Raw genomic sequence first — 21,493 nt, 5'->3', positions numbered from 1 at the left:
GGATGAAGCAATGTTTATAATAACAGGAGCTGTTCTCCATACTTTGAACTTAAAATCCGAGAAAGAATAAATTCAATTCACTTCAGTTCAAATCAATTCACATGGTCGCACGAGTGCACACAAACACACACACACACACACACACACTCACACACACACACACACACACACACACACACACACATCTCTATCCATCGTTCATCTCAGTTCCTCTCCCTCTCTCTCACTCTCTTCCCTCTCACCATCTACACCTTGCATCTCTCGCCATTACTCTCCTCTTGCAGTGTGTTCCCCTCGCCCCCCCCCCCCCTCTATCTCTCTCTCTCTCTCTCTCTCTCTCTCTCTCTCTCTCTCTCTCTCTCTCTCTCTCTCTCTCTCTCTCTGTGTGTGTGTATTTTATAGAATACGTCAGATTTATAGACACTTATGAAATACATAGCAAGTAAGTAAGTGGTTCCCAGATGCAGTGATGTACGACTGGAAGAAACTCAATAATGCTGCTCATAATCAACTCAATAGGGAAGATTAAAACAAAAAAAAAGGGAAAAAGATATATATATATATATATATATATATATATATATATATATATATATATATATATATATATATATATATATATATATATATATATATATATATGAATAAAGGCAAGAGATAAGATACATTCATTATCAAGTTGCGGCAGAAAATTCAATTGTTTATAACAGGGAGGTCCATACAAGTTTGAATCTAGTGAATCAAACTTATCAGAGCATGACATGAGCACTATTGAATATGTACAAACTATGATTTACATTACACGCAATTATGATATAGGGATACATCAAGGGTGTTAATTGGCTACAGTGTTCTTTATGCACAAGGAAAATACAGCGAAGGACAAGAACAAATCCGGAAAAAAAAAATGCTAATTATCTCTCCCTTAGGAGAGATAATATATATATATATATATATATATATATATATATATATATATATATATATATATATATATATATATATATATATATATATATATATATATATTTTTTTTTTTTTCGCCCTTTGTGTGCGCGTGTGTGTGTAGATGTGTTTGTGGATGTGGGAGGAGGAGGCTCTCCTCTCTCTCTCTCTCTCTCTCTCTCTCTCTCTCTCTCTCTCTCTCTCTCTCTCTCTCTCTCTCTCTCTCTCACCTGAGGAAATACATGAAAGAATTTCCAATAGTCAGATTTATCCTACCAGGGCCTCGCATGCACGCGTTGTGTGTGTGTGTGTGTGTGTGTATGTGTGTGTGTGTGTGTGTGTGTGTGTGTGTGTAGGGAAATTGATGTAAGGGTGACATACAGCCTACTAAAATTTCTCTTATTTACATTCTGATATATGTCTTGTGCGTGTTTTTTCACTGACACACACACACACACACACACACACACCGCATAGTGTAGTGGTTAGTACACTCGGCTCACAGCCAAGAAGGCCCGGGTTCGAATCCCGGGCTCGGCGAGGCAAATGGGCGAGCCTCTTAATGTGTAGCTCTTGTTCACCTAGCAGCAAGTAGGTACGAGATGTAACCCGAGGGGTTGTGACCTCGCTGTCCCGGTGTGTGGTGTGTGGTGTGTCAGTGGTCTCACTCCTACCCAAAGATCGGTCACTATGAGCATGAGCTCTTTCCGTAGGGGAATGGTTGTGTGGGTGACCACCAGACGACCGTAAGTGAATCACACACACACACACACACACACACGCACACACTTTAAAATCCGAAAATAGAAAATACCGTTTAATGTCGCAAATAACAAAAAAAAAATTAATTAATTAATTAATTAAATTAAATTAAATAAGATTAAGTAAGTAAATAATATTTAAAAAATGGTTGCTGCTAATTTAATCTCACGATACTTATAGTCTATGAGAGAGAGAGAGAGAGAGAGAGAGAGAGAGAGAGAGAGAGAGAGAGAGAGAGAGAGAGATTTGAAAATTGTTGAATGGAAGGGAAAGAAACAGTGCAGATAAAGGAGGAAATAAATTGACCTCGATGTACAGGGAAAACTAGGTAAAAAAAAAGGAAAAACGCGCAACTGAAAATGAGAGAGAGAGAGAGAGAGAGAGAGAGAGAGAGAGAGAGAGAGAGAGAGAGAGAGAGAGAGAGGAGGAATTATTATTGTTGTTGTTTTTGTTGTTGTTGTTGTTGTTGTTGTTATATAATACGTAGCGGTAGTAGTAGTAGTAGTAGTATCAGCAGCGCAGCAGCAGCAATAGTGAGATCACTGGCATTTGTTGTTGTTGTTGTTGTTGTTGTTGTTGTTGTTGTTGTTGTTGTTGTTGTTATTTGTTGCAGAAACACAAGCAGCAGCAATAGTAGTAGTAGTAGTAGTAGTAGTAGTTGTAGCAGAAGTAGTAATAATAGTGGTAATAATAGTAGTAGTATCACTACCAGTGTAATTTATATCATAATATTCACTATTACTAGCACTGTCATTCCTGCATAACTCCATTAATATATATCTCAATTGTACTTTTATCTCTCAACAATTCTCGCACTGTTCAAATAGAAATGGAATTAAACTCCGAAACATAAAAGTGAACATGGTGCGGAACCAAAACATGACACCTTGGACCCAGACACACACAAATGTTAAAGCATAGAAACTGACTACATGGACACCGATACTTTTATAAGCCCCTCCCCCAACCCCCCCCTCTCTCTCTCTCTCTCTCTCTCTCTCTCTCTCTCTCTCTCTCTCGATACACCTGTCAACCTCCCACAACTTTCCATACCTGTTGGTCTACACACACAGGTGAAAACACAACCCTGTCATATCCTGTCAGGTGTCTTGCAGGCATGCGTCTAAAATGTATGGAGTTCTGACTAATCCAGCGTCATTTTCTATGTATACCTGACAATTGTCTCTCTGGGTAATACTATTTCGTTTGCAGTATAAATGAAGCACGTGGGTATGTTTATTTTTTATTTGTATACCATTGATTTGCGTGTGTGTTGCGTTGTAGTTAAATTTTCTGTGTGTGTGTGTGTGTGTGTGTGTGTGTGTGTGTGTGTGTGTGTGCTTTAGTGCAGCAATAACAAATTTCACGTCATTTTGTAAGTGCCCTCCATAATCGTTCCTCATTTCTCTCTTTCTTTTCTTCTCTTCCGCTTCCTCTTCTTCTCTCTATATGTTTTAGCTCTGTTATTATTTTCCTTCTTTAAAATCCTCCTCTTCTTTAACACGTACGCAGCCTCATCCAGCCTCCTTCCTTTCTCTCTGGCGAAAGAAAAAAAAATCTTTCACACCACCTCTACCCTTTCCCAGAAATTATCTTCCTCCTCTTCCTCCTTGTCCTCGCCTTCTCTCGTTTTGGCATTATTTTTCTTTGTTCCTTTTTTTTTCCCAACACCCATTATTTTCTTTTTTGTAGCATTTTATTTCTTCCCTGCACAGTCGTGTCTCCTTTAATATCATCTTCCTTGCATCATACTTTTCATCTCTTTCAGTATCATTATCCGTGTGTGTGTGTGTGTGTGTGTGTGTGTGTGTGTGTGTGTGTGTGTGTGTTCCCCAGCATTCGTCACTTCTTTTCTGGTGCACTTTCATCATGTCTCTCTTCCATGACTTAGTCTTCTTTCGATGCTTCGTCTGAGAATAAAAGATTCCAGAAGAGAGAGAGAGAGAGAGAGAGAGAGAGAGAGAGAGAGAGAGAGAGAGAGAGAGAGAGAGAGAGAGAAAGTGCATTGAGATGATGAAATGTATTGTATTATTCCTTGTGTGTGTGTGTGTGTGTGTGTGTGTGTGTGTGTGTTTATCCAGTATGCTTGTGTATTTTCAAAATTTGTTTCCTTTTCCACATAGCTTCCGTCTCTCTCTCTCTCTCTCTCTCTCTCTCTCTCTCTCTCTCTCTCTCTCTCTCTCTCTCTCTCTCTCTCTCATGTGCATTCTCCTCCTTGAGACCCTTGTGGTGGTTGGTGGTTGGTCCTGACAACGTGTAATTGGAGGTCACTCTTTTTAGTCTTTTTCTCTTTTTTTTTCTTTTTCTTCTTTTTCTCTCCTTTACTCGTGTCTCTTTCTGCAGGTTGTGTAGCTTCCTTAATTTGTTTATTTCCACGTGATTATTATTATTGTTTTTTTTATTGTTCAGTCTGTACGTGTGTGTGTGTGTGTGTGTGTGTGTGTGTGTGTGTGTGTGTACTCAATATCTACTTTTTCTGCCTCGTAATGTATTTTAATGTAAACATTTCAACACCATTATTATTTTTTATCATTTCCTTCTCAAGTGCCCCCTCGTATCAATATCCCTCGCAGACTCCATTCCAAACACGTGAAAATCGAATACCATTTGTAAGCGCGCAGGAGGGACTTTAAGTTCCTCTCGGTGGCGCAAACACACCGCGGAATAAGTTTGTTATGGTGAAGGCGGCGATGGCTGGCAAGCCGCTTTTCACCAGCTTCCTGCACGGCGGCATTTGGGAGGTAAAGGCTTATAATGCTTCATTATCACTATATAATTGCTTCATTATTATCACTGCTGGGGGAGAGGAACACGCAGGAACAATGTGCATTGCCACCAAAGGGTTCACAAATCCCTTCCTGACACCTCTTACAGATTCCATGCATTTCTTCCTGTGGTGTCGAGCGGGCGAGCGGCGCGGCTTGCGTCAGGCAGCGAGGCGCGAGATGTGAGCGGCCAAGGTTTTTAGCCAACCAGCGAGTGGCGAGGCGCTGTGTTGTGGGGTCCCGCAGGGCTGCCAATATCTGCAGAGGTTTACTGATATCAGAGCGCTGAGTTTCTAGACAATATTGAGAAAGGAGAGGCTGGAATATCATTGTCGGTATACACAGAACTTGCTGATATAGCGGTTGTTTTGCCTGGTAATGTTCTAGTCGGCAGTGGACTTTAAGATTCCTGGTTTTGTTGGTAACGCACTACCGGCAGACTTCCCACTCCATACTTGTGCGCATATCTCGAGGGACAGAGACTCAGTGAAGATGAGAGCGTTATATATTTCCGTGTTGCCTCGTCGCCTTCGTGTGGTCACCCCGCGTCACCCACGCGAACTTATTGGTAAATCATATCAAAGTTCACTTCCAGCTGTAGTACGTATGTTGACTTAGTAATTCAATATTGCAAGTGAATCTCAAAGAGCAACAGACATTTATGTACTAATCAGATTGATTTAATTACATAACTTACGGTATCTACAATGAGAGAGAGAGAGAAGGCAGCTACCGTGTCAAGCTACTGTGCCATGTACAGTAACTAGTGTTTGTGGGGGAGGGTATTACTGCTTATTGGTATGGTAATGTGTTGTATGTGTGCTCGTGTTCCTAACGCAGGAGGGGGCACAGTATGGTGGTATATACAGGCATTGTAGGGCGGCCTTCCCTGTCGTTGGGTTGTTCTGATGTAATTTTGCAAGTTTTGTTTCTGAAAGTGAGGGTTTGCTTTTTTTTTTTTTCTGCAGTGGTCGTATATTTAACTTAGTATCAAGAACTAGCTCACTTCACTGCAGTTTGTCATCGGGTAAATTACTAGATTAGCAGCGCGGCTCTCATTTCCTATTTTTTTTTTTTTTTTTCGGCTTGTAACCCCTACAATGTTGGGGACCTGGTGGGAAAGCGGGGTTTTTGGGTAGGGAGCCAAAATAAGTCTAAATACCGCCTCTTACCACCAAAAACAAGTGGGGAGCTGCCTGCTGCTAGTGTTATGATGACCGCCATGTTTACCTATCATGGTACTTGAATATCCACTTGTGTTTATACTTTACTATGCTACACTCATCCAAGGCTAGCAATTATTTTCTGCAATTAGTGTTCATACCTGTGGCAATATTCCCGATTGTGTTCCAGGAAATCATTGTGAGATGTCGGAAGTTGTAACTTTAAAACACTTAACTAATTAGCCATCAAATGAATAATAACCTTAAACTGTTGCACTGCGTTGTCGACATTTCCAAGAGTTCCCCAGACAGAGGCACCGCCCCGCCAGTCGACAACCTCAGCATAATGACGTGTTTTTACTCCCTCAGTGTCCACATTTCACGAGCTTCATTTTCGAATTGTATCGCGGTTGATATTAAATAGCGACTTCATGTTGCACTAAAAGACACTAACATTTAAATAATAATAACGATTGATTCATTGCGTGTTTTAAGACGAGCGAACTACCAAGAGCCATCTTATTACCTCTCACCCCATCACTAGCGCGTTGGAGGGGGAGTTGATGCCTCTCCCTCCCTCCCTCCCTCTCTTCTCGAAGACTGTCACTCAGCGGCAAGTATTCGTTGTGTTGTGAATATTGGCGTCAGTGTCACGGGGCGGCGTCGGTGTGGCAGGAAAGCAACACGTGGTGTAGGTAGGTAGGTACCGTGACGCGGCCGCTGCAGGTGAGGTCTGAAAACTGGTGGAAATAAAGCAGTATCTGTTGGGGTTGTTAGGTAATAATGGCGGGTTAAATAGAGGTGGCTTACTTCCACCCCTCCTCCCAAACCCCCTACTTTCACCACTTTTCCGTCATCACTCCCCTCTAAATATTGGGGAGCTTTTAGAACGAGTGGTTGTCACCAGGTGGCAGCACAGACACAAACTCTTCTCTCACATACAAGCAATATCAGATATACCTACAGATATACCCTATCCATGAAGCCCTCAAAAATATGTGGCCTCATGCTGGTCACCATCTTCTCTGTTGATAACACCGAGTGACTTCACATGCACTGAGGATCTTTGCAGGCTGCTGAGTGGTGGTGGTGGTTGCTGGTGTCCAGGTGTGGGAATACGTGTCAAGTCACCGACCCCTCCCATCACTGGCCAAACTCTCTCTCTCTCTCTCTCTCTCTCTCTCTCGCTCTCTCTCTCTCTCTCTCTCTCTCTCTCTCTCTCTAGAGTGAAATAGTTATCCAAACAGCCTATTAAAGAGAGAGAGAGAGAGAGAGAGAGAGAGAGGAGAGAGAGAGAGAGATTCAGATTCAGATTCAGATTCTTTATTCCACGAAAGTGGTTATTAAGTACATTATATTTCACATAGCTTTACATAAATATGGAGGTCATAAAACTAAACAGTAGATTGAAATATCATAGTATACTACTAAATGATTAAATTGCAGAATGTTGTCATTAAAAAATATTAAGAGTATAAAATAATCATGGTAACTAAAATAGTATTTCTACACTAAAGTGCAATGTCTACCTCTAAGTAAAATAAAATACATGAATGTCCTTAAAATTATGTTTAAATGATAATAAGACCATAAAATGCGGGATAAAATATGGGTGTAAAGCTTCATCACTGTGCGTTTTCTAACCTATGTCTAAAATATTTATACAATATTTGCAGATTCGAAATGTTTCCTGAGGTTAGTCTTAAAACTGTTTAGATTTTGAGACAGGGTGATGGTGGATGGGAGTTGGTTCCACAACTTAGGACCCAACACAGTGAGGTCCCTGGCACCGCTGTCTGTTCTGGTCCGGGGAACATGCAAGTTGTTTCTTTGTCTAGTTTTACTGTTTGTCACATCATTTACAGTATTAAAAGATAAAAAGGATAGAAAGCCATCAGGATAACATCTTCGCAAAGTTTTATACATTGTTATGCAAATGTCAAACATATGTTTCTCCTTAACCCTGAGCCATTTAAGTTCTTTAAGGAAAGGTGATGCACGGTCATATTTCCTGCCACCTCCCACTGCTACTTTAGCTGCAAAGTTTTGAAGTTTCTGGGCCTCACACAGAAGAGTTTCGTTTGTTGATCCCCACACTTGAATGCAGTAATATATTGTGCTTAATGCAAGTGATTGAGTAACAAGAAATCGTGTGGGTTTATCAAAACATTTACTAATTTGATTTATATACATTAATATGCCTGTCACCTTCTTCTGTAACTCATTTAAATGAACATCAAACAACATATATTTATCAAAATACACTCCTAAATTCTTAACATGATAACTTGGAAGTATGTTCTCTCCATCAAAATGTATGGTAGTGTCAGGAGGAATCTTAGCTAGGAGTTGGCGATTGCCTAGGAAAATACATTGCGTTTGACTTGGATTTAAAAGTAGGCCATTACTCAGAAAATAGCGTTTACATTGTCTTAGAGTTGTTTCAGCATCATTAATGAGTTGATGGATATTGTTAACTGTGCCTTCGTGTAATATTTGAGTATCATCCGCGTATTGTACTATGAAACCATTAACATGCTCTGACAGATCATTTACATAAATGCCGAACAATAGCGGGCCAAGAATTGAACCTTGTGGGACTCCATAGTTCACTTTCTGGTCTTTAGATATTGCCCCATTCAAGCGGACAGACATGGTTCTGTTGGTCAAATAATTATCTAACCAGAATTTACTTATGTTGAGCTTCTTGCATTTATTCAAAAGAATTTTGTGACTAACACTATCGAAAGCTTTGGATAAATCACACAAGGTTAATAGTGATATTTTTTTGTGATCCATATTATTGTATATTTTATTCGTAATGACAGTGAGAGCTGTTTCTGTTGATAGTCGAGGCCTAAAACCATGTTGGGAATTTGAAAGGAGTTTCTTGGTTTCTAAGTAGCATGCAAGTTGATGAGCAACAATTTTCTCTATTATTTTTGACACAATAGGTAACAATGATATAGGTCTGTAATTATTTACAATATTGGTATTACCGGATTTGAAAAGAGGCATGATTACTGCATGCTTCCATTGTGTGGGGTATATGCCTGTTACAAGGGAGGTGTTAATGATGCACGTCAGGTAGGCGGCAATGACATAAAGAGCATCCTGCAGGAATCGCAGTGATATACCATCAGATCCAACAGATCGGGTTTTGTTGAGGTGTTTAATTGTCAAAATAACCGTGTTAATGCTCACAGGTTCTGGTGTAAAGTGAAGTGTAGGATCAGTATTAGAGTCATTAAGATTTATTGTTGAATTACTATTAGCTCCAAGTAATTCCTGTGAACGATTATAGGTCGTCTCACCAACACTAGAGAAGAAATTGTTGAATTCTTCTGCTTTTTCCTTTACATTATCAAAGTCATAAGTGTTAGACTCATTTTTTTGACAAGGAATAATTTCCTTAACAACTTGCCATATAGAAGAGGTTTTCCCTTTACAATCTATAATCTCTTTTTTATAGTAATTAGATTTAGTTTCACTAATCTTTGTCTTTACAAGATTCTTCTTTGTTTTATATACTTGTTGCAAGAAACTGTTCTGTCTGTCATCTTTGAGTCTAATTTGTGTTTCATTCCTGTCTTTGATTGCATTTCGTAACTCATCATTCATCCAGGGTGTTGGTGGTCTTTTCACAACTTTTGTCACCATCGGAGCACACATATCCAGACAAAGGATAAAAACTTCGTTAAAAATAAAAACTTGCTTGTCAACGTCATCTGTTAAAAATATATCATTTCATTTAAACGATACACGTTATCAAGGAGGAGGGAGGAGAAGATGTCACTGGTGTAATAAGTCAGCTGTCTGAAGGTTTTGGTGACAGGGAGGCGCTTTGGTTTGCTGACTTTAACAGTAACAGAGATGAGGCCATGGTCTGCTATTACTTGGGGTACGACATTATTAGATGCAATACACTGAGGTGTGTTTGTAATGATAAGATCAAGGAGTGTAGAGGTCGAGGAAGTTATTCTTGTAGGTGTGTCTATAATTTTTGAGTTAGGCTGCTATTCTTAATAATCTTGCCAACTTTGTTTCCCTTCGAGAGCAGATCGTCATTAAAATCGCCTAAAATGAAAACCTTTTTGTTTTGCAGACACACCTGTTTGAAAACATCTTGAATGTATTCAAAAGACATAGCCAGCGCCTTAGGGTGACGGTACATACACCCAACTATAATTGAAGGAAATTTCTTACGTTGAATTTTAATCCAGACATCCTCCACTCCATCCTGCTTTGGTACATCAATATTAATTAAGATAGGGTTTAAAACACTTTTTGCATATATACATGTTCCTGCTCCTCTTCCATTGTCATTTCTAAAAACCTTATAGTTAGGAAAATTTATAAAAATATCTGGAGTATGAGACGTTAACCAAGATTCACTCACGCATAAAACATCAATATTTCTCTCAATGACTAGTAATTTTACTTCGTCCAGACTAGAAAGTAATGACTGAGCATTGATGTGCTCAATGGTCAACTCATCCTTTTTTGGGTAAACAATGTGAGTATAAGCGGCGTCCCTCACTTCATGTCTAGCGGCTGTACCTTCTTCGCCAGAGAGAGAGAGAGACGAAGGGGAGTGAAGGCCCACAGCCAAAACGTGTGAATGGATTTACTTGATCCCCTTCCTTTGAGTGAACTGCCGCCCTTCGTATGGAAACTTTTACTTGTTAAGTTAATCCACCAAAGATTAGAAGATGTGGAAGGTTGAGTGGAAAAAGACCTGCCCTGGGCCCATCATTTTTGTGAGTGACTTTTACCAGAGACGAGGGTGTGAAAAAATTAGTTATCCATCTTCTCCTACCTGGTGATGAACTCTTTTAACTACTAGTACTTATCACATCTTTCCTGACTCCCAGACCATCATGAAGCATTTCTTTTCTTTCACAGCCATGTCTATGCACTATACTGGCTAGAAATTGCACAATCTGCTTCTTTAGTTGTTTCCTTTCTTGAATGTTCATATAAATGTTTTCAGCTGTGCATTCCATGCTGTGTAATGTTGTAGTGAATGGTTAAATTCTAGACTAAGTTGTGAGTCAAACATGTATCGAGCAGCAGGAGTATTAATGTGTGCGTTTTCCCTGCAGGTGGTAACACGGAGAGCAAGTGGAAGAAACCTTGGGAGACTTCCATGACTCAGGAACAATCACACCTCACTGGGAGCCTTGTGACTGACAGGTGGTTCAGGTGAGTACTGTATTTTGTTGGCACAATTGAGAATTCTCTGCCCAAAATTCCAAAATCTGAAAGTTTTTAATTGTCATGTCATGTAACAGAGGGAAAATTCCACAAAGTGGTGGAAAAGTTTGCACTGCAAAAAAAAAAAAAGAAAGAAAAAGAAAGAAAGAAATGATGAATTGTAAAGCCCACAGACCAAAGCTCTGATGCTTGACTTGCTGCAATGGGAGGCATCAAAAACTGGCAAGTTGTCATCACACACATGCTCTGAAGATGCGATGCTCAGTTTTTTAATCTGACTGTGTGCTGAGTGTATAACAGAGGTGATAGTGTCTGGCATGGAGGCATATATCTCTCACTTTTATTCTCGACCTAAACCTTCCAAACCTTGGTTCAACACGACCTGTTCTTGTGCTATACATGATAGAAAGGTGGCTTACACAAGGTATTTGAACCTTTCATCCCCAAAATCTCATATGCTTTATATTTCTTCCCGAAGTCATGCCACATCTGTTCTCCAGCTAGCCAAAAACTCCTTCATTAACAGAAAGTGTCAAAATCTTTCAAGATCTAACTACCCTCATGACTTCTGGCAACTAGCCAAAAAACATTTCCAATAACTTTGCTTCTTTTTTCTCTCCTTTATTTCAACCAGATGGCACCACTGCTATCACATCAGTCTCTAAAGCCGAACTCCTTGCTCAGACCTTTGCTAAAAAGTCTACCTTGGACGATTCAAGGCTTGTTCCTCTCTCTCCTCCACCCTCCTACTACTACTACTACTACTACTACTACCTATTAAAATTCTTCGCAATGATGTTAAACCCTCAGAAGGCTTATGGACCTGATGGGGTACCCCCCCTCCTATTGTTCTCAAAAACTGTGCCTCCGTGCTTGCACCTTGCCTAGTCAAACTCAACTCTGTCTGTTAACATCTACCTTTCCTTCTTGCTGGAAGTTTGCCTACATTCAGCCTGTTCCTAAAAAGTGTGACTGTTCTAATCCCTCAAACTATGTCTTGTTGATTTAATTTCCTGCCTATCTAAAGTTTTTGATTCTATCCTCAACAGAAAGATTCTTAAACATCTATCACTTTACAACCTTCTATCTGATCATTATGTATGGATTCTGTCAAGGCCACTCTACTAGTGATCTGGCTTTCCTTACTGAGTCTTGGTCATCCTCTTTTAGAGATTTTGGTGAAACTTTTGCTGTTGCCTTGGACATATCAAAAGCTTTTGATAGAGTCTGACACAAAGCTTTGATTTCCAAACTACCCTCCTATGGCTTCTATCCCTCTCTCTGTAACTTCATCTCAAGTTTCCTTTCTCACCATTCTATTGCTACTGTGGTAGACGGTCACTGTTCTTCTCCTAAATCTATTAACAGTGGTGTTCCTCAGGGTTCTGTCTTGTTACCCACTCTCTTATTATTCATTAATGACCTTCTAAACCAAACTTCTTGTCCTATCCACTCCTATGCTGATGATACCACCCTGCACTTTTGCACGTCTTTTCGTAGATGTCAAACCCTTCAGGAAGCAAACAGTTTATGCAGGGAAACCACAGAATGCCTGACTTCTGATCTTTCTAAAATTTCTGATTGGGGCAGAGCAAACTTGGTATTGTTCAATGCCTCAAAAACTCAATTCATTCATCTATCAACTCAACACAACCTTCCAGACAACTATCCCCTCTTCTTCAATGACTCAGCTGTCCCCCACTTCTACATTGAACATGAACACCCTTGGTCTCTCTTTTTCTTATTAATCTAAACTAGAAACTTCACATCTCATCTCTAGCTAAAATAGCTTCTATGAAGTTAGGTATTCTGAGATGTCTCCTCCAGTTTTTCTCACCCCCCCCCAGCTGCTAAATCTGTACAAGGGCCTTATCTGTCCATATATGGAGTATGCTTCACATGTCTTGGTGGCTTCCATTCATACTGCTCTTTTAGACATTGTGGAATCAGAAGCTTTTTGTCGTCAGCTCTCCTCTAACTGACTGTCTTCAGCCTCTCTCTCATCGCCACAATGTTGCATCTCTAGCTGTCTTCTACCGCTATTTTCATGCTAACTGCTCTTCTGATCCTGTTAACTGCATGCCTCCCCTCCTCCTGCGGCCTTGCTGCACAAGACTTTCTTCTTTCTCTCACCCCATATTCTGTCCACCTCTCTAATGCAAGAGTTAACCAGCATTCTCAATCATTCATTCCTTTGGTAAACTCTGGAATTCCCTGCCTGCTTCTGTATTTCCACCTTCCTATGACTTGAATTCCTTCAAGAGGGAGGTTTCAAAATGCTTATCTTTCAATTTTTGACTACTGCTTTGGACCCTTTTATGGGACGGGCATCTCAGTGGGCATTTTTTTTATTGGATTTTTTTTGTTGCCCTTGGCCAGTGTCCCTCCTACATAAAAATAAAAAAAAAAAAAACTTTTGGAGAACATTGCCAAAAACTTTTTCAGATGTAAATACACACAGTTTGCCCATCCATCCCTCTCCTGTGTTATGTCAGTCACTCTTGAATAGAAGTTCATCAGGTTGGTTACATATGATTGCTTTTTGTTTAAAGCTGTACTGTTTTTCTGTTATATATATTGTGTCTTTCTACAACTTCTGTCCAGTGCTTCTCTCAGTTTTTCACAGACCTTCCATACTGTGCTGGTAAGTGATACTGGTCTACAGTCTAGTGGCTCTTCTTTCTTTCCACTTTTATAAACTGGCACAATGCACATTTTCTTGCATTCCTCGGGCACTCTTCCCGTTGATGGTGAGCACTTCATTATGTCATGTGCTGGTTCACTCCATCTGGTCCTGTTGCTTTTCCAGTTCCTCCATCATTCTATAAACTACTTCTTTCATTGCTGTAGTTTCCCACATTTGCTTTTCTGTCTTCTTGTCTTGTGGTTCTTTAAATTCTGATTCTTCTGTCAAAACTTGCTGGTACTTTTTGTTTAGCAATTCAGTTAGCAATTCAATCAGTCGTGTCTTTTGGTTCTTCATATGTTTCATGTCCATCCTTCAACCTTTCTATTTTTTTCTTTTAGTTTATTTTTTTTCTATTTATGAATCTGTAGAACAGTTTTGGTTCTTCCTTGCACTTCACAATTAAATCCTTTTCTTATCCTTTCTCTTCCTCTCGCCTTATTTTCACATTTTTATTTCTTGATATCTTAAAGTCCTCTTTATTTGTTTGATTTCCATTTCTTTTCATTGTTATACATGCTTGGCCTCTTGTTTTCTTTGCTGTTCCACTTCTTGCATTGAACCACGCTTGTCTTCCTCTTTCTTTAGGTTTGTACACTGGGACACATGTATTCACTGCTGCCTCATCTAGTTCCATAAAAATGCCATGCTCATCTTGCACCTCATTTACTCTCTTCAGCTTTCTCCAGTCCATTGGCTCAAACAGTCTCTTAAGATGCTCTGTATTCACTGTGCCATATTTTCTCCTGTTTTCTTTGTGTGCTTCATCCTCTTCACTGACGTCACCGTTGGCCTCTCTTTCCATTGGTGCATGGTCACTTTTTTCCGAGGGACACGCATGTCTTGATTCTTTAGTTGGGTGGATTCCTTTCATTAATGTTTGGCCAAGTCTTGTTGGTTTGTCGTCTCCCCTCTATCTTGTATTTTCAGTCACCCATTGCATCACTGTGTTTTCCATAGTCACCTTCAGAAGTCTTTCTCCACGTGCAGTCTCGTTTCCTCCTGCCTCGAACGTTTCCTGGTTCATTTCTTAGCAGTTGAAGTCACCAACCAATAATTCTCATTTACTGTTTTTGATTAATTTACTTAAGTACTGAATGGTATCTTCTGTTACTTTCTCACGGTCTTCCTTGCTCCAAGAGTTTGTTTTGGGTTGTATATGGTTTTTTTTTTTTTTTTATGTAGGAAGGACACTGGCCAAGGGCAACAGAAATCTAATAAAAAAAATGCCCACTGAAATGCCAGTCCCATAAAACGGTCAAAGCAGTGGTCAAAAATTGATCAATAAGTGTCTTGAAACCTCCCTCTTGAAGGAATTCAAGTCATAGGAAGGTGGAAATACAGAAGCAGGCAAGGAGTTCCAGAGTTTACCAGAGAAAGGGAAGAATGATTGAGAATACTGGTTAACTCTTGCGTTAGAGAGGTGGGACTCTTGCGTTAGAGAGGTGGACAGAACAGGGGTGAGAGAAAGAAGAAAGTCTTGTGCAGCGAGGCCGCGGAAGGAGGGGAGGCATGCAGTTAGCAAGATCAGAAGATCAATTAGCATGAAAATAGCGGTAGAAGACAGCTAGATATGCAATATTGCAGCGGTGAGAGAGAGGCTGAAGACAGTCAGTTAGAGGAGAGGAGTTGATGAGATGAAAAGCTTTTGATTCCACCCTGTCTAGAAGAGCAGTATGAGTGGAACTCCCCCAGACATGTGAAGCATACTCCATACATGGACGGATAAGACCCTTGTACAGAGTTAGCAGCTGGGTGGGTGAGAAAAACTGGTGGAGACGTCTCAGAACACCTAACTTCATAGAAGCTGTTTTAGGTAGAGATGAAATGTGAAGTTTCCAATTCAGATTATAAGTAAAGGACAGACCGAGGATGTTCAATGTAGAAGAGGGGGACAGTTGAGTGTCATCGAAGAAGAGGGGATAGTTGTCTGGAAGGTTGTGTTGAGTTGATAGATAGAGGAATTGAGTTTTTGAGGCATTGAACAATACCAAGTTTGCTCTGCCCCAATCAGAAATTTTAGAAAGATCAGAAGTCAGAAGTGTTATTACCATCAAGTTAACACTTACCATTTCTGCTTTTCCTTCCCCATATTTCATTATTTTTGTCTTCATCTCATTTCTTGTCATTATCATTACACCTCCTTCTCCTTTGGCAGTCCTGTCTCTTCCCCTAATATTGCAGTTATTGTTAGTCTGGTTTTCTTCTTTTAGCTCTGTTGCTGCTAAACATGCTGCCTTTGGGTTTGTCTCTTTTAAATAGTTTTGCTGTTCAGTTTTCTGTGTATCTACGTTGGCACGCGTCACAGTTTGTTATTCGTTTGTGCTGTTTTTCTCTACTTTATTTTCATTCATTTTACTTTAGGTACCATTTCTTCACTCTGTCTCCCAAAAGTGTCAAGAAAAATGTAGTTTATTCTTCTGTTGTTGATTCATTTTTCTCTTTTGTTTTTCAATTTTTTTTCCATTCTTCATTTGTGTTGTTGTTAGTGCATATATCCTTGCAATGTTCTTATCTTAGTTTGGATGTTCTTTGTAGTACTTGTTGTGTTTCCTAATTTTATAATATTCCTCTTTGTATGAGGAGACCACACCACTGCCTCATATTCCAGCCTTGGTCTTATCTTGGAAATCAACACCTTTTTTATCATTCCTTCATCCAAATATGAGAATGCCATTCTTACTCTTTTTAACAAATTCATCATCTCTCCAGTAATTTTATTAGTGTGTCTGTCCGAAGTCAAATTTTCAGTGACTGTTACTCCTAAATCCACTTCCTCTTTTGATTTTTTTTAACCATACCATCCATATCATAATAATATTGTATATTGTATTCTCTTACCAAACTCTATTACTTTACATTTACTTAAATGGAATTCCATTTGCCAATATTTACTCCATCTTATTTGAATCTTCTAGCAGTACCATACAGTCATTTACATTTTCTACTCTTCTCATCAGCTTAGCATCATCTGCAAATAAGTTCATATAACTATTTCTTTGTTTGTTATTTACATGTATTACAAACATTATTGGTCCCAACACTGACTCCTATGGGACACCACTAGTTACTTTCAGCCAAGATGAATTTGTGTGTGTGTGTGTGTGTGTGTGTGTGTGTGTGTGTGTGTGTGTGTGTGTGTGTGTGTGTGTGTGCACACCTTGTCTGGGCTGCCCCATGTGGGATTGGGGGAGTCAGGGACTGCTGTGTACCAGAGACAAGGGTGTGAGGAGACCAGCTATCCATCTTGTGCTGCTTTTTGTTCATCCTCATTGCTATTTCCCAAACCATTCTGAAGCATGTGTATTCTTCCACAGGCATCCCCACACAGTATACTGGCTGGGAGTTGCACAGTCTACTTTTAATCCTTTTCTTTTCATGGATGTGCACGTAAATGATTTGTGCTGTGCCTTCTGTGCTGTGAAGTGCTGTGTTAACACACACCCTTATCCTGGTGATGTGTTCCACACGTGTGCCTTGGAGCTCCTCACTTTCCACATTTTTTCTGCTTGCTACACCCGCTTATTATCCAAGAACCATTACGGGCTGCTCCGGGTATGTCTCCGCCATAAGATCCATACAAGAACCAGTACATAGAAGGATGTGAAGGAAGAATAAGCCAGCAAAACAAGTCCCCTGCCTCCGCCGCTGGACTGTTCCAACAATATTTGCCAAACGTAAACAAACCCCGGCTCGTCGCAGATTCGCCCCTGTACCTGTTTACTCCATTATACCTGCACGTAGTCTACTACTTGGATTCTCGCAAGCTAAATGGTGCAAACAAGGAGTGCGGCAGGGTCTGACGTAGCAGCTGTGGTATCTACTCCAGTTGGACAGAAGCAGGGGACAGCCATAGCCGAGATGGTCAAGACACCAACTCAAGCCATGGGACAAGCACCCACAACAAACATCCTTGACTTCATCTCCAGTGACATTGCTCGTCTGTCCGAAGAAGGTAAAGTGATAGTGAACACAATAGTGAAAGCTCTGTCTATTCTTTCCAAGGAAAAAGATGAAAAAATTGAAAAGTTGCAGGACAAAGTGACCTCACTTGAGGATACAGTCAGTAAACTTGAAAATCAACTAGATGATGTAGAACAATATGAAAGAGATACTATAATAATTAGTGGTCCTGCATTGCCCAGAGAACAAAACCATGAAAACTCAACTGACCTTGTTGTGAATTCAGTTAAAGATAATCTGCACATCAATTTAAGTCATGCTGACATCAATGTTGCTCACAGGTTAGGTTCAAAAAGTCAAAACAAAGAGAGACCAATAATTGTAAAGCTGCTAAATAGATCAAAGAAGGCAGAAATAATGGATGCCTGTGTAAAAGTTAAACCTAGCCTCTATATTAATGAAAGTCTCACTCCAAAACGACGCAATATCTTCAGTACAGTTTGGGGTATCAGGAAAAAAAACAAGGAGCTTTTCCAACAGTGCTACACAAGGGATGGAAAGATCTTTGTTAAATTAAAAACATCTAGTCAAAAACACATGATAACCACTGAACAGTCTTTGAACATTTTCCTAGATAAATATCCTGTTCTGACCCAGTCTTAAATGTGCTCTCAACTCAACATGATGCAATATTTCCTACCAAACATTCTAGATATCTTTATGTCTATTTAATTTATATATATAATGTATTCATTATCCTTTCCTGTGTATATATTTTATATGTCATATCCTATGCATGTCTCCAACTTATTATTATTCATCTTAATTTTTTCTAGATTTCATCATATGAAAGTTTCTTTTATCATCTACTACTTTGCCTATTTATCTATTACTTTGCCAATATCTTGGGTATGAAGCTTTATTCTATCATCTTTACTTTGCCAATATCTTGAACATTTATAGTTTTATCAACTTAATCCTTTTGATCACCAAATTCTGCAAACATTTTGCAATCTACCTTCCACCCTTCTTATGACATACCTGGTAAGCCTTCCAATTTCTTTTTATTTAATTTTTATTTTAATTTTTTATTATGTATTTCCTTATTCTTTGATTATTCTTCTCTATCTCTACTTATCATATCCTTCCTTTCCTCTCCCTTAAACTTTTCCAAATCCCTTCCACTCCCTCCTCCCTCTCTGCTACCCATACTTGCCCCCTTTTCTACTAGCCTTTCTTAAATTCCCCTTTCTATATCATGAACTTTACTAGTGAGAATCTCCTCAATACACTTTTCAACGACTTAGAAGACAACAATGAATCTGATAGCATCGGCATAGAAATAATAAATTCCATGTACTTATCTCTTGAGTTAGATGATATCTGTAATTATCATGACCTTACCTCATACATGAATGTTATACCAAGAAGTAGCGCTGACTATATCAATATTCTCCATATAAATGCCCGCTCACTAAACAAAAATTATGACCAAGTAATCTCTTTTATCAAATCTCTTCCCAAACTCCCTGATATCTTATGTATAAGTGAAACCTGGCTCAATGCAAATAATGTTCACCTTCACGAAATTGATGGCTATAAGTCATATCATGTTCACAGGCCTTTATACTCTCCAGGTGGGGGTGTTGCAATTTATGTAAATATTGACCTACAAAGTGAAATTATTAAGGATTTTTGCATGTGTGATGAAAATGCTGAACTATGTAGTGTGAAAATTATTCTACCTAGTACCTCCTACTCTGTTTCTTGTATTTACAGACCAAATAGTAAACATGCTAAAGTAAATGAATTTAATGCATATATTGATAATCTTCTTTCAAATAACTTTTTCACAAACAACAGGAATATACTCATAGGTGACTTCAATATAAACCTTTTTGAACATGTGTCACACCCTCCTACTAACTCTTTCATTACAACTATGCAATCAAACAATTACTTCCCACATATATCTCGACCAACAAGATTTTCAGACATAAATACAACTGCAGCCCCATCTTTATTGGATCACGTCTGGACAAACTTCAATGAACCAGTCTCTTCTGGAATTTTCCACTTTCCTATCAGTGACCACCTTCCAGTGTTTATCAATATTCCAGTCTCTGATAAAGTGTGCAATATTCACCACAAAGTTGATTTTAGGCTACAAAATAGAGTAAATCGGTTGAAATTCACACAGACCCTATCAAATACAGACTGGAATCTCTACCTCACTAGCAGTGACACAAACACAAACTGCGACATATTCCTGGATAAATTATATAAAATATACTATTCCTGCTTCCCCAAAATAACCAAAACTATCACATCCAAAAGACTAAGTAAGCCTTGGTTAACACAGGGGTTAATAAATTCAACAAAACATAAATATCAGCTGTACAAACTATACAAACTAGGGTCAATTACAATGGACCACTACAAACATTACAGAAATTATCTAAATAACTTAATAAAACGCAAAAAATCTGAATATTACCTACAAAGGTTTGAAAATTTTAGACTTAACACAAAAAAAGTGTGGGAACTAATTACTGAAATAGAACACATTAATAATAATAACAAGACGGTCTCCCACACACTACACTATAATGACACAGTCCTACACACTCCACATGAAATTTCAAATGCATTCAACACCTATTTTTCACAAATTGCACCTCAACTTAGCTCCCAGCTTCCTAGAGCTCAAAACTCACACATTTCTTATCTCAGAGGTAATTTCCTAAATTCCATGAATATTCCCATAGTGACAGGAAATGACATAGTAAAAGCTATTTCTGCCTTAAAAAATAAAAAATGCCCTACGGATGAAATACCTGTGAAAATAATCAAAGAGAACAAAAATCTTCTAGCAGAGCCACTCTCAAAATTATTCAATGATTCAATAAAAGATGGAGTTTTCCCTAATAGATTCAAGCTGGCAAAAATTATCCCTATCCATAAATCAGGAAGTAAAACTAATATCTCAAACTACCGACCAATCTCTATTTTACCAGTGTTCTCTAAAATATTTGAAATCATTATGAAGAACTTCCTCATGAACTACCTCAATTCACAAAAACTCTTAAATAATAGGCAATTTGGTTTCCGCCCCGGACTAAATACTTTTGACGCTATAAATGTGTTTACCTCTGACCTACACGATGCCTTGAATAAACATAAGTCTATAATATCCATTTTCATTAATTTCAGCAAAGCTTTTGACACAGTTGACCCAAACATTCTAATAGACAAATTACATCACTATGGTATTCGCGGTTGTGTGGAAAATTGGTTCAAATCATATTTAACTGGCCGATCTCATTTTACATCCTACAGTAACTCTAAATCAACCATCAAACCTATACATCTTGGCGTGCCACAAGGTAGCATCTTAGGCCCTATTCTTTTCCTGATATATATCAACGATATCAGCAATGCCTCTACTGCTTTCAACACTATACAGTTTGCTGATGACTCCACCTTGTACATGATTGGTGATAATCCCACTGACCTAATCTACAGAGCCAACCTAGAATTATCTGCCTTTTCTGAATGGTGTCTTGCAAATCACCTAACAATTAACACAGCTAAAACTTTCTACATGTTATTTACAAATACCACCACCAAATACCAACCCTTACCTAGACTTACCATATTAGATAAAGATATCACGCAAGTTTCTAAGACAAAATTTCTTGGAGTCACATTTGACAATAATCTTACCTTTAAATATCACATATCAAACCTTTGCCTAAAATTATCTAGATCAATAGCTCTATTGCTGAAAATAAAAAACTTTGTTCCAGTGGAAATTATGAAAATCATGTATTATGCCCATATATACCCACACTTAACCTACTGTAATCCAATTTGGTCCACTACCTACCCATGTCATCTACAAAATCTAAACATCCTCCACAAGAAAATTATTAGAATCATGACTAATAGTGACTTCCTCCAACACACACCTCCACTCTTTAAATCTATGAAAATCCTTCAACTCTCTGACTTATCAAACTTCTCTATTGCATCATACATGTTCAAATTGA

General features: G+C 38.9%; 1 protein-coding gene across 18 annotated transcripts in view; it reads left to right on the top strand.

Moving 5' to 3' along the window:
• The window catches only part of LOC135112266 (uncharacterized), a 92,807-nt gene that overhangs the window by 64,826 nt on the left and 6,488 nt on the right, over positions 1-21,493 (top strand). For 11 of the 18 annotated variants that reach the window (XR_010274240.1, XR_010274239.1, XR_010274237.1 and 8 more), the window contains one exon: positions 10,741-10,840. Coding sequence is in view for 3 of the 18 variants with exons in the window: in XM_064026552.1 (XP_063882622.1) it covers positions 10,741-10,840 (100 nt within the window). In the remaining 15 variants the exon portion in view is untranslated. Of the gene's footprint in view, positions 1-4,463; positions 5,041-6,058; positions 6,331-10,223; positions 10,396-10,740; positions 10,841-21,493 lie in introns of those variants that run through there. The other 7 variants (XR_010274246.1, XR_010274249.1, XR_010274244.1 and 4 more) reach the window with 3 other exon arrangements.

Source organism: Scylla paramamosain, chromosome 23, assembly GCF_035594125.1.
Source record: "Scylla paramamosain isolate STU-SP2022 chromosome 23, ASM3559412v1, whole genome shotgun sequence".
Lineage (NCBI taxonomy): Eukaryota > Metazoa > Arthropoda > Malacostraca > Decapoda > Portunidae > Scylla > Scylla paramamosain.
The sequence above is the reverse complement of the archived record's forward strand: the minus strand, read 5'-3'. Positions and strand labels throughout refer to the sequence as shown.